General features: G+C 42.6%; 1 protein-coding gene across 1 annotated transcript; it reads left to right on the top strand.

The window, feature by feature from the left end:
- The first annotated feature begins 608 nt into the window (after nucleotides 1-608).
- ndufab1a (NADH:ubiquinone oxidoreductase subunit AB1a) lies at nucleotides 609-7,073 on the top strand. Its single transcript, XM_036562637.1, has 5 exons — nucleotides 609-863; nucleotides 3,204-3,332; nucleotides 3,422-3,509; nucleotides 5,050-5,157; nucleotides 6,842-7,073. Exons 1-4 carry the CDS (start codon nucleotides 699-701, stop codon nucleotides 5,139-5,141), a joined length of 474 nt encoding a protein of 157 aa, XP_036418530.1. The 5' UTR covers nucleotides 609-698; the 3' UTR covers nucleotides 5,142-5,157; nucleotides 6,842-7,073.
- The last annotated feature ends 5,933 nt before the right edge of the window (nucleotides 7,074-13,006 follow it).

Genomic DNA, 13,006 nt, shown 5'->3' with positions numbered 1-13,006 from the left:
AGGCAAAATAGTCCCCAAAGAAAACGTATTATTTCAGATTTATGACTATTGTACCATCATTTACGTTACATATAAAACCCAGAAGACACATCTAGGTTTACTGGTTGTTTTGGGTAGTGAATAAACTGGCTGTAAGCGTGTTGTAGACATGGTGACCCCTGGTTCCCATCACCACCACTGTAAAGACATCTGAGTCTGTAAGTTTCTCAGCAAATGAACGGTTTAATGTCAAACCGCTCCAAGTGGCTGTTTACTACGGAGCCCCGCTGGTGACATCCTGTATAAATAAAAATAATGCCTTAGTAATAATGACTTAGTAAGGGGTGGGAATGAGATCACGCCTTACTAGGTCACGGCCACGCATTAGGATCTCATTCCCACGCCTTACTAAGTCGTGGCCACGACTTAATCATCTCATTCCCGCGCCTTACTAAGTCGTGGCCACGTATTAGGATCTCGTGGCCACGCATTATTTTTATTTATACAGGATGTCTCCAGCGGGGCTCCGTAGTTTACATCTCAACCACTGAATTATTCAGACGATTTGAAAAATCAGTGGACTTCTCCTTCAAATGTACTGTAGGGGGCAGCATCAGGGGCCGAAGCCCCGGCTCCTCCACGGGGCCCAGCAGCAGAAGAAGACGGCCGAGGACAAATCCCTCTGCATTGTGGGAGCAGTGTGTGTGTGAGAGAGTAACATGGCGGCGCGCATCCTTGCCCGGTGTGTCCGATCACTGAACCCCCGCCTGGCCGTGCTCAGTCGGATCCATGTGGCCGCCCTCTCCTCGGCTCCTCTCGGCCGCAGCCGGAGCCTCTGCCAGCGGGCGCTCGGGCACAGCGGACACAGGCCCGCTCTGACTCAGGTGGGTCACACGGTCACAGGCGGTGACCTACCCGCTCGGCTGACTTCTGCCAGCGTCCACTCGGGCGCTCAGACGGACAGCGGCCGAAAGTCAAGCTCAGGTCCAGGATTTGGGTCGAGTCTAACTGTAGATCCAACATCCAGGAGACACAGACGCGCCTGTCGGCTCGGCGCTGCAGTGGCCCGGATTACTAACACGCTAGTAGTGCTAATGTTAGCTAACCTCTCCGTTTTCTGACAGATTGGTCACCGAAAGCCTCGCTTTTAGGTCGCTGCTGTGGAGTGGAAGCCTTTAAAAGGGCTGGACAACCTTCCTAAATAGTTAGCACGAGTTAAATCGCAGTGTAAAGCCGTTCAGGGTGGTTTGGTGTGAAACGCTCCTTTCTGGAGAAACTTGCAGTCGGAATTGTTCACAGTGGCGGTGATAGGAACCAGACGTCTGAAGAGATTAAAGGGGAAGTCCACTGTTTTTTCAAAACTTCTGCATAATTCAGTGACCGAGAGGTAAACAGTCACTCGGAGTGTTTTGACGTGAAATGGTTTATATGCAGAGACTCTTGCAGAGAGTTCTTTACAGTGGTGGTGAGAGGAACCAGAGGTCACGATGTCTATGACACAAGTATAGCTGTTTTATTTACTATCCACAACCACCAGTGAACCTGCACGTGCTTTCTGAGGTAAAATAGTCTGAAAAAATCTGACGAATTTCCCTTAGAACACCCTTCATGTATCCCTTCGTCATGAATTGATTAAGATAAACTGACTAAAATACGTTTTAGGCCAAAACTTTGTCTCAAAACTATCATAAAACAGTGTCTCAGACATGAGGCAGTGATTTCATAACCATTTCATGTAGTGACTTTCTGTGAGGGAGATTTTAGAGGTGGACGTCTGGTTCCTATCACCGCCACTGTGAACAATTCTGACAGTTTCTCTAGAATGGAGTATTTCACACCAAACCACTCTGAATGACTCTGTTTACATCTTAACCATTCAATTATGCAGAAATTTTGGAAAATTAGTGGAGTTCCCCTTTAAGAGCGGTGTGGTGTGAAATACTTCGTTCTAGAGACGTTCACTGAGGCCGAATGGCTCACAGTGGTGGTGGTAGGAACCAGACGTCTGAAGAGTTGAGTGTTTGTAAAAGGTTCATCTCGGCTGGCAGGGACTTTGTTTTAAGATGGTTTTATGATAGTTTTGGCCAAAAAAAAATGCATTTGAATCAGTTTAACTGTGGTTTTAAGCCAGGAGTGTCCAAACTTTTTTCAAGGAGAGCCAGGTGTCAAAAATACCTGGGCTGAAATATTATTCGCTGAATAATATGCAAAATATTACGTTTTCAAAATATCCGCGCATAGAATCGGAGAGTGCAGTGCAGAAAGTGCAGTGTTTCTGGGGGGCTGAGGGCCGAAAAGACAAAACAGCATACGAAGAAAGAAGGTAGGTGTTAGGTTGGGTTTTTAAAATGTGATTATTATGTTAGAACATAAAACTACATTTTATTACTTAAATACTTAAAAAAAATAGAAATTTAAAAGGAAAATAAGAGCTCAGTAAGTTACATTGAGTGTAAAACGTCTCTGGTTGGGTAAGCAGGTGGGGTCAGGTGGGGTAACTTTCTAGTGGGCTGCATCAGACATCCTCACGAGCCACACTTTGGAAAGCCCTGTTCTGTGTGCTATATAATGCTTCTCTCCATGCAGTATTCCTTTGGTATTGTCTTACAGTAGTGTATAATATATGTACTATAGGTAGCACTACAAATGGCACATGTATTATACATGTTTACATAAGTTGCTATAAGTGGCACAGTGGGTAGCGCTGTCACCCTACAGCAAGAAGGGTCTGGGTTCGATTCCCCAGCCGGGCAACCAGGGCCCAAAGACATGTAGGCAGGCAAATTGGAGATGCTAAATTGCCCCTGGGTGTGAGTGTGTCTGCCCTGTGATGGACTGGTGACCTGTCTAGGTCTTCCGCCCGGTGACTGCTGGGATAGGCTCCAGCAGCCCCCATGACCCAGGAGGATAATCAGCTTAGATAAAAGTGTGTGTGTATATACCTGTAGTCATCTGTAGCAATTGTCTGCATATATTATAAGAATCTTACAGGAATCCTGTAGTATTACTGTTCACAGGGTATTTGGGGTCTAACTGACTATTTTTGGAGGAAATAAAACAGCAACATTTGGCTCCATGTGCACCTCAGCCAGGAGCGAAGTCTGGGGAAGTGTAGTCGGTGCCGTACCATATGGTAGCCGTACCATATGGTAACAGCACCAAGTGGCTCATCTACTGCAGCCGGTTCTGTTGTAAAGCTGCTGTTTTCCTTTCTGTTATTTCAGATTCAGTACAGCTCCCCCCTGGTCTCTCAGTTGCGGCAGTACGGTGACCTTCCCCCATTAACCATAGACTCCATCCGCGACAGGGTCCTCTATGTGCTTAAGCTCTACGACAAGATCAACCCCGAGAAGGTAAGTCGCCTCATTATGCCTCCTGTATTCTGTACTCAGGCTTTGTCTGCAGTGCCTCCTAACTGTGCTGTGTGATGTTTCTCTGTTAGCTTCAGGTCTCGTCTCATTTCATGAAGGACTTGGGGCTGGACAGTCTAGATCAAGTGGAGATCATCATGGCCATGGAGGACGAATTCGGTTTGTACTAGTGTTGTAGTCTGCATTGTGCTCAAGAATTGATTTTTAGGGGATTAATAAATGCTATTTTCTTATCGCTGCTGTCCGAACAAAACCTCATATCTCCATTTTTGTAGTTTTTGACATAATTTGAAAATGCCTGTTGTCCTTTACATCATGTGTACATTTCACGCTGAATGGACAGAAAAAAATGAAAAAACTCTGGTTCCATTGACTTACATTAAAAGTAAAGTATGTTTTTTCCTTCTCCTGTAAAGTTACCGTTTTGGAGATATGAGGTTTTGTTCTGACAGCAGCAATATATTAGTTCAAAATAGATCAGGTGCTGTCTTCTACTTGTGGCCTTTAAAGTCAACCTGAAATCGAAATGGATCTTTTTTTACCTTGTTAGTTGATGTCCGTTGTCACATCAAGCATAATCTGCCATGTCTTATCATCTAAAAGACAGAATTATCAGTTCTTTGTGATCTTTGACCGAGGTGTAGTGACTTTTGCCGCCTCTTAACGCCGTTTGACGTTTGGCTGTGTCACCATGTTCCAGCAGGCGGGAAGAATTATCCTAATCTGTAATATCTTAGCATGTCCCCCACTCTGCTCACACATGTTAGGTAGTTACATCCGTAACAGGTTTATTTTAACGATAAAAGTCGTTATTGCTGTGAAAGTTTAAGAAAAGTGAAAGCAGACCTTTGCTGACCTTAATGTACATAAAGTGGGTATTACCTACATCTAAATTGGATAGGTACTCAGTCAATATAGACATTCAATATTTAAGGGATGTGATCATAAGTGGGTGCAAAGAACCTCAGATTTTTGGCTCATCCCCTCTTAGGCAAGTCAGTGATTAACTGATTAACCTTTTACCGACAAATAAATAAGTGTTCAAACAGTGCTTTTGGGTAAAATGTTAATTCAATTGGTGACCATTTAAAAAAAAATCTGAGGATCGTTTTTAGAACTGTGCACATGTTCCAGGAGCCCTGCTTAGTGTTGCGCAGCACTGGGTTTCCTTGAGTCAACCCTGACTCTAGACTCCTGCTGCTGGAGTCGACTCCTCAACGCCACGTAATTTTTACCAGTAGTGCCAGAGCCATTGATTAAATGTCTAAAGTTAGCTGTGATGACAGTTTGGGAATTTAGTGTAAGGAGCTGGAGAATGAACTGCCGGCTGTGCAGCGAGTGGGCGGAGTTCGTTACTCTGACGTAGCAACAAGCTGCCTGTTAAGGAACAATTAATCACCAACTAATTACAGTTGGTCCCGAATCCGCATCCCTAATCCCAACCAATATTCCTCATGAGATTCCTCTGAGCCATAATCCGTAATTGTCCGATCGCAGATGAATAAGAAACCTCACTTTGAAGGCACTAAAATTCCTGGTTCTGCAAGATTTGACCTTACTGTTAAAACCTTCTGCTGACCCAAGTTTAGACCTAAAAGTACCCGTAATTACCACTTTTACAGTGTAAAGTGTTCCTGCTGCTGTGATGGGAGCCAAACTGACTGGGCTGTTCTGCTTCGTGTTTCTTCTGTTTGTGTAGGTTTCGAGATTCCTGACGCAGAAGCAGAGAAGCTGATGACACCCGAGGAGATCGTTCAGTACATCGCAGATAAGAAGGATGTCTACGAATAAACTTTTGTTATTTCATGTAAGTCGACGCAGTGGACGCAGTTATACTATTCAAAGACTCATTGAGCCTCATTCACCAATATCCTCGTAAGTTATTTCTTAAATTAGTTCTTGAGAAGGTTCTAAGAAAAAGTCTGTCAGATTCATGACGTGTTCTTAAACTGCAGAACTGTTCTCACCTTTGTGCTCTCGAGCGTGTTTAGACTCTGTTCTCACCTTAGAACAAATCCCACATAAGGAAACACCGGTGAATATCAGAGTCTTCGTGGGAACTGCGTAAGTGGGATTTAAGAAGAACCTTCTTCTAAAGAACGGTTGGTGAATGAGGCCCAATGAGAGAAATGTCTAAAGTTAGCTGTTGTACTGATAAACCTCAGTATAAATTATTATGCTGTATGAAAACTGTACAAGACTTTTTCACAGTGGAACTAAACAGCCAACTTTTTTAGTCTGTTTATATAATTAGACTCGCAGCGTAATCTGAACTAGCGCCAGTGAGAATTTCAGTTATTGCAGTGCTTATAAGTTTTTCTTCCTTTCTTCCTTTGTTTCTTTTTTCTTTCATCTTTCTTTCTTTTCTTCCTTTATTCTTTCCCTCCTTTCTGTTTCTTCCCTTCTTTTTTCCTTTTCTTTGTTCTTTGTTCTTTCCTTCTTTCTTTTTCATTTATCATTTCTTTCTTCTTTTCTTCCTTTTGTTCCTTTCTTTTCTTCCTTTTTCTTCTTCCTTCTTTCTTTCTTTTTCTTTTTTGTCTTGCTATTTTATTACTTTCTTTGTGAATTCTGTGACGTGTTGCTCATAAATATTTTTTGTGTGATAGTTTTGTTTTGCACTGTCCCCTCGTTTCAATACTAGCTTTAACAAGCCCTCGTCAGGTTGGTCTCGCCATTAAAAAGTGCCATTACTTTCTTAGCTCGAGAGAAGAGAGTGAGATGAGCCCTCGGAGGAGTGAGGGATCAAGTGAACACGAGTGTCCACTCAAGGAACTTTAGAAATCATTGCAGCCTGATACATTTTCCTGATACATTTTCCAACTCAAAAAATGGCTGACAAAGCTGTTTATAAGCCGTCAGCAGTTGATGACTTTAAACTGCTTAACATTACAAATTAAGATTCGATTTGCTGGGCTTTAGTTTGTAAACTGCTCCGTCATCCATGCGCGACTGCTGGTGCCACTTCCTCGCTGCACTCTTCCAGCTCGTTAAAGGCTACATATATAACAACAAAAACCAAGGCTCTACACAATTTTATAACCAGACGAAACCAGAAATTATTCATAAATTTATGTGCATTACGTTCAAACGTCCCAAAAAAAGTTCTGTGTTGTGAAGTTTGCCAGTCGCTTAGCTCTCTGAGGCTGATCTAACTGAGGGCGAGCGTTCTTACTGAATAATCCGCTCCTCGCGGCCCCCTCCTCCCCTTCTGCCACGAGTGACCACTTGTGTAATGCAGGTGTGACGCAAACGTGAGTGGTGAGTCGAAGTGGATGAGGACATGTTAATAAATGAATGAGTGCAGTGGGGCCCTTATTTCCTTCAGCAAATGCAAATCTTTAAATTGTAGTTAATTATAGAGGTTCTTTTTGAAAGAAATAGAAGAGGTTCAGTTAAAATATTTGAAATTGTGTGTGTTGGTGTTTATATTTGCACAGTATGGCAATAATACTGAAAAATACTGATGATAATTTTCTTTTTCTTTTTCTCAGGTACAGAGTTTTGTGTGGTGAGACGTGAATAGTGGCGAAGGCGCCGACACACTGTTTATTTTATTCACATGCGAAAGCATAAATCTGTAATCCTGTTTTGGCCTCTTCGTTGTTTGTGATTGGCAGAATCTGCCCGACACACTGCAGAATGCTACCAGTTACCAGTTAGAATTCATTCAGACATGAATAATTCATATAAATATTACCATAATAAAGACTTATTAAGATTCCAGTGCGGGCTTGGTCTTTTTTTCTAAAACTTGCATCTGTTTATAGAAGATGACCCAAACTTTCCTGTGTTGATAGTTGATAGAACAGATGATGACATGATGCATCAATATTCTTTCGCTGGAAACTCACTGTGGGCATCTCAGTGGTCCTGGGGTCTGTCTCGCATAGCACGTTCATCTCATACATAGTTCCTGACTCGGTTTCAGTCAGAAAACTTAAACAGTGACGTCTCATGATGGCGGTTAACAGCTTTCTCTGTTAATCCAGGTTTAGATACTCAAGGTGTAAAGAGTGCGTTCAGACCCGGCAGGTTTGGTTGGATTAAAACGAGCCCTGGCACGGTTGCTGTATTAGTGCGGTTCAAGTGAGACCGCTGCCATCCGAACCCCCTGAGCTGGTCGGTCTTGGTTCACTTCGAAACTAACTCTGTGCAGTTCATCTGAGATGTGAACGCAATACAGACCAAAGACATTTAAATGGACCAAAGACGGAATGAACAGTCGTGCTGTTCTCTTCAAAATCTCTGAATCTGCCATTATACAGGGAGATTCACTCGAAAGAGGCCCTGAATATTCTGTAATAACTCTCACCAGGACAAAACAATCTGAACAAGACAACGTGCAATGTGCTCCTCAGTGGAGCTTCGAACAAGCCGGGATGCCCCTGCGTCGAAGCAATGAGGTAGACGCCGGACAGTCGCTGTGACGTTTAACCTCCATTTGCAACTTCCGGGTGCATACCCCCGTACCCTTTCATGTGTCTGGCAGAAAACTGAGATCACTTCCAGCATCGCATGTAATGCAATTGATTACACACACACACCAATCAAACATAACACACTAACACACCACCACCACCTCAGTGTTACTGCAGTGCTGAGAATGATCCACCACCCAAATAGTACCTGCTCTGTGAGGGTCCATGGGGGTCCTGACCACTGAAGAACAGGGTAAAAGGGGCTAACAAAGTGTGCAGAGAGACAGATGGACTACTGTCTGTAACTGTAGAACTACAAAGTGGACCTATATAGTAAGTGGAGCTGATAAAATGGACAATGAGTGTAGAAACAAGGAGGTGGTCAGTTAAAAACGACATAAAACCAACAAGATCAGATTCAGAAAGTTCAGTGGACATTATCAGAGTTATTGTATGTCAAATCTACCCAATCAGTTGTGACTTTTGGAGTTTTCACATTATCTGATTACTCAAGTGCATATAAACGTGCTGATCGGATTACTGACAAAATCTGATATTCTGCAGTTATCGGATTATTGTAGTGCATGTAAACACACTCAGTGTTAACTTCCACCCCATAAATCTCTTCCAGGCTGATCAAACACTAGGTGAGAGTTCAAAATGTATGGGGACCAGTTAAGCTTTTTTACCCAGTTGTAATTTGTTAATGGTTAATCACATTGGCTTCCATTTTCTCAACACAGAACAGTCCCTAAATTATACATTTTCAAGCTTTTCAACTGATCAAACTGTCAGTGAACACTTTTCTCAAACAGTGATCGGCTCACAGTAGAAGTAATACATCCGTTTAAAGTAGCTGAATTAACTAATTAAAAGGGGTGTCTACAAACTTTTGGACATGTGGGCTATGATCCCTACCTTAACTATCTACTTTCTTGATTTTGTCTGACCTGTAACCCATGACCTAGCAATGTTTTGCTAGCTTGTGGGGCCACATGGCTACCAGATCAGGCAAAATCAAGCAAATCAATCAAATAGTTTTACTGCCATTTATTTACATGGATGAATTTGGCAGACTCTCTTATCCTGAATGACCTATAATTTAATCATGTTACAGAGATATGCAGATGTAGCGTTGGGAGTCTTGCCCAAGGACTCTTATTGCTGACACTGTGCACTTACAGCATGTATAATCATCATAGAAAAGCACTGACCAAAAGAACCAGATGCTCTGGAGAAGCTACACATGAGCCCATGGTCACCACGCTCAATGCTAAGTGTTGACTAGAGGATTATGGAGCTCCATCCAATACCTTTGGGATGAGTTGAAGTGTCCAGAACTGGTCATCCAACATCACTACCTGACCTCACTAATTCTCTTGTGGCTGAATGCAATCAAATCCTCAGAGCAATGTTCCAACATCTAGGGTAAAGCCTTCCCAGAAGAGTAGAGGCTGTTACTGTAGCAGAGTGACAACAACCTCTACATTAATAGGCTTGATTTCAGAAGAAATCCTCTGAGCAGGTCTCTACAAACTTTGGGGAAAAACAGTAGCAGTACTGTAGAAAAATGACACCGTTAAATGATTAGATGAGTAGAAAGCAGCCTCCCCTCAAACTGGCTCGAAATAGATCACTTTTTCTCCACAGAGTAAAGATTTACAACGACACAGTGACACCTAGTGGAACTTAGTTGAACTAGCTTTTGTTTTGTGATTTAGGATCGTGTGCTTTAAGCTTCTCTCAACATGAACTTCTCAGAGCTGTAATTCGTTTTCATATCACAGCTGATTTCTACACCATTTCTCCATAATTATGTGTGTATGTTTGGGAGGAGGGCCGTGCCTGAGGTTCTACCGCTTTCCAATCTAATGTCCTAAATAAATTTTCACACTCCACCACCACCTCTTCTCCCTGTTCTTCAGTCCTATCTCAGTCCTACCTCCATTCATCAAGGGTAGGGTGGTGGGGGTGGTGGTCTGGCCTTCTGGCTTCAGGCAGGAGCTACTCAGAACTTCAGCCCAAGTTCTCAGAGTTCTCCTCTCCTCGTTCTACAGTCTCTTCTCATACTACAACCATATGCTGACGTTGTCTGGGCTCTCAAAGTATGAGTTCTATATTGGGGATCTCTACAGAGCCCTGATATCCTGTGTAAATAAAAAGAATGTGTGGCCACGACTTAGTAAGGTGTGGGAACGAGAAAATTAAGTGGTGGTCACGACTTAGTAAGGCATAGGAACGAGAAAATTAAGTGGTGGCCACAACTTAGTAAGGCGTGGGAACGAGATCCTAATGCATGGCCATGACTTAGTAAAGCGTGGGAACAAGATAATTAAGTGATGGCCACAACTTAGTAAGGCATGGGACCACGATAATTACGTGGTGGCCATGACTTAGTAAGGCATGGGAATGGGATAACTAAATAGTGGCTACAACTTAGTAAGGCGTGGGAACGAGATAATTAAGTGGTGGCCACGACTTAGTAAGGCATGGGAATGAGATCCTAATGCATCGCCATGACTTAGTAAGGCATGGGAACAAGATCCTAATGAGTGGCAACGACTTAGTAAGGCATGGGAATGAGATAATTAAGCCTTGACCACAGCTTAATAAGGCATGATCGCGTTCCCACACCTTACTACGTCGTGGCCATGACTTAATTATCTCGCTCCCACATCTTACTAAGTGGTGGCCATGCATTAGGATCTCGTTCACATGTCTTACTAAGTCGTGGCCGCCACTTCGTTATCTCGTTCACACACCTTACTAAGTCATGGCCATGCATTAGGATCTCGTTCCCACATGTTAACGCGGCGACCACACACACAGGATGTCACTAGCAGGGTTCCATAGATCTCACTCATAAAAGCCTTGAATATGTCAAAATCTCTGAAAGAGTCTATCAGATAAATCCAGTTCAAAGCTCTTTCTGTGGAATCAAACCAGTGAACTGTCTTTAAAAGCCAGGGATTTGGACGACACACTGAAGAGCCTTTCAGGTGGGCATATGGATCCACCTACGATGAACCTAAACCCAAAAGACTGGGATGAAAATTCCTCTACTAGTACAAAAATGGAAGTGATGGTCCACTTCTGGGAGAATATGATGCATGAGATGTTTATTTGGAGGCACCAGCTATGAGAACACCAGATTTCAGTGCTTAGTATCTGGCTACCGGCTACTGTTTGTAAAGTGGGATAGCTGAAAAATGTACATGGGTTCCAAACGTCACGGTACTGTTTAGTCTGTTGAAGTTTGGACTAGGTTAAGTATGTGAATGGAGCTTTAGTTGAGCTTAGGTGTGGTGAAGTTAGGACTAACGGAAGCCCCCTGTTTCCTCTTATGGATGCAAGCGCTGAGCCTGGCTAACATTTCCTTTTGAGGTGTCATAAAAAAAAGCTCTCCCTCCCTCTGTGTTAGTGTGTCGCTGGATGTCTGCATGGTCATCTCTTGCTGTGATGATGAGCCCTAGGAGGAAGGCCTCGGGCCTTTCCATGTGTGCATGTTTTAGGGGCAGTAAGTGAGCTTGCAAGAAAAATGGATTACATTATTTGGAGATGCATAGACATACAGTGTTGTTACAGATGAGAACCAGGCACAAATATAAAATGCATCCTGTACTAATGTTATGGCATATTTTAGGCTTTATTTCTTTACCATATGTTAAACTCTGTGCACCAAAACTGTAGAGGATATACATTATTTTTTACATAGAAAATCAACAAAACATGTATCTTGACCAGGGACACCGAAAATTTTGTATACAACTGCAGAAACATCGACTAATAGACATGATATTCAGTTCTTGATTGTCACAGTTATTAAACTCAAACAGCAAAAACTCAGAGTCTTAAAAAATCTAAATATTGTTAATTTAAATTTCTAATATTCTAGTTTTCTAAATTTCTAATTTTCTGCTAAATTTCCTTCGGGATCAATGAAGTATCTATCTAACTATCTTGTAGCGGTGGGGACGAGGCTACCCAGAATTCTTTGTGGGTTTTTGTTTTAAATATTTTGTGCTATATCACGTGTCAGGCCCCAGTCCTCCTCGTGGGCCTGGAGATTTCTGCACACTGCCTCATTAAACACACCTGATTCGGCTCATCAGCTAATTAGCAAAGCCTTCATGCACTGAATTCGGAGCATTAGATGAGGGTAAGCGCTGCTCTCCACAGCACTTTGGCCCAGAGGTTTCCAGTTTGACATGCCTGCACTAAAACATGCTATCCTCGTGCTAAAGATTAGCATGCCATGAGCAAAAAAGGCACATTTTTAGCACCATTTCCACAAATCCCGATAAAGCCTCGGGCCGTACATAAATCAGTCAAGCCCAGGAACAAAAATCCATTTATGTTTCCATCATGAAACCATCTGTCATGTCTATAGATGTCCGTTTGACCCACTGAGACACTTAAAAATTTTGGTAATAGGACAAAAAGCGTTGAAAAAGTAATAAAAATGTCTTATATGCTGGAGTCAACGTTCAAAATAGACAGGTTCCAGGTTCTGATTGTTGTTTGAGGTTTGGAATGTACTGGTCCACAGATATGAAATTAACGAGAGATAACCGTGCTAGAAAAAACAGCCTAGACCAGCAAGGCTGGTCATCAGCAACACCAGCATATGTTGTGTTTGGATGCTGGTGTGCTGGTCAGCAGCAATGGAAGCTGATATGCTAAATCCCATAAACTAGAATAAGCAAGGCACAAAGTCCTGGGGGGTCCAGGACCTTCTTATTAATCTCTTAAACAGTGGCTGGTTCAGTAGGTTCACTTTTCGTGGTGCCAAGATCGCCGTTCAGGGAAATTCTCACTGATTGGCTCATCACGAAAGGATGTGTAGCTGTCAAGAAGCTCTGAATGAGAAAAGGAAACATTGCAGATCAAACAAAGAAGCTGCTGGTGTTCTGAGATCAATGGACTGACCACCCCAGAGTCCAGACCTCAGCATCACTGAATGCGTTTGATTACTTGGATTGTAAGAAGTAGAAAATGCTAAACCCACTTCTAAGACTGAACTTTGGAGAAGTTTTCTTAGGAAAACTGAAAGAGAGTCTCCTGAAAAGAAAGGAAGCTCTAATAAAAGCACACAGTGAGCACATTAAACACTGGAAACAATCATATCATGTTTAGTTGGGGTTGTAATTTTATTTTTTTTGCTTTTTTCCTGAAGCTAAAACTTTGTAACTTGCACTTAATGGCTTTACTGTACTTTTCATTCTGTTATGCTGTTCA

The sequence above is a fragment of the Colossoma macropomum genome, unplaced genomic scaffold, assembly GCF_904425465.1.
Source record: "Colossoma macropomum unplaced genomic scaffold, Colossoma_macropomum, whole genome shotgun sequence".
Classification (NCBI taxonomy): domain Eukaryota; kingdom Metazoa; phylum Chordata; class Actinopteri; order Characiformes; family Serrasalmidae; genus Colossoma; species Colossoma macropomum.
This window is presented reverse-complemented; position numbering and strand designations above follow the sequence as displayed.

Bases quoted from the DNA above. Each gene is read 5' to 3' on its own strand.
- ndufab1a (XM_036562637.1), top strand. From the start codon at position 699: ATGGCGGCGCGCATCCTTGCCCGGTGTGTCCGATCACTGAACCCCCGC. The intron at 3,333-3,421 runs GTAAGTCGCCTC...TTTCTCTGTTAG, and splicing joins ACAAGATCAACCCCGAGAAG to CTTCAGGTCTCGTCTCATTT. The intron at 3,510-5,049 runs GTTTGTACTAGT...CTGTTTGTGTAG, and splicing joins GGCCATGGAGGACGAATTCG to GTTTCGAGATTCCTGACGCA.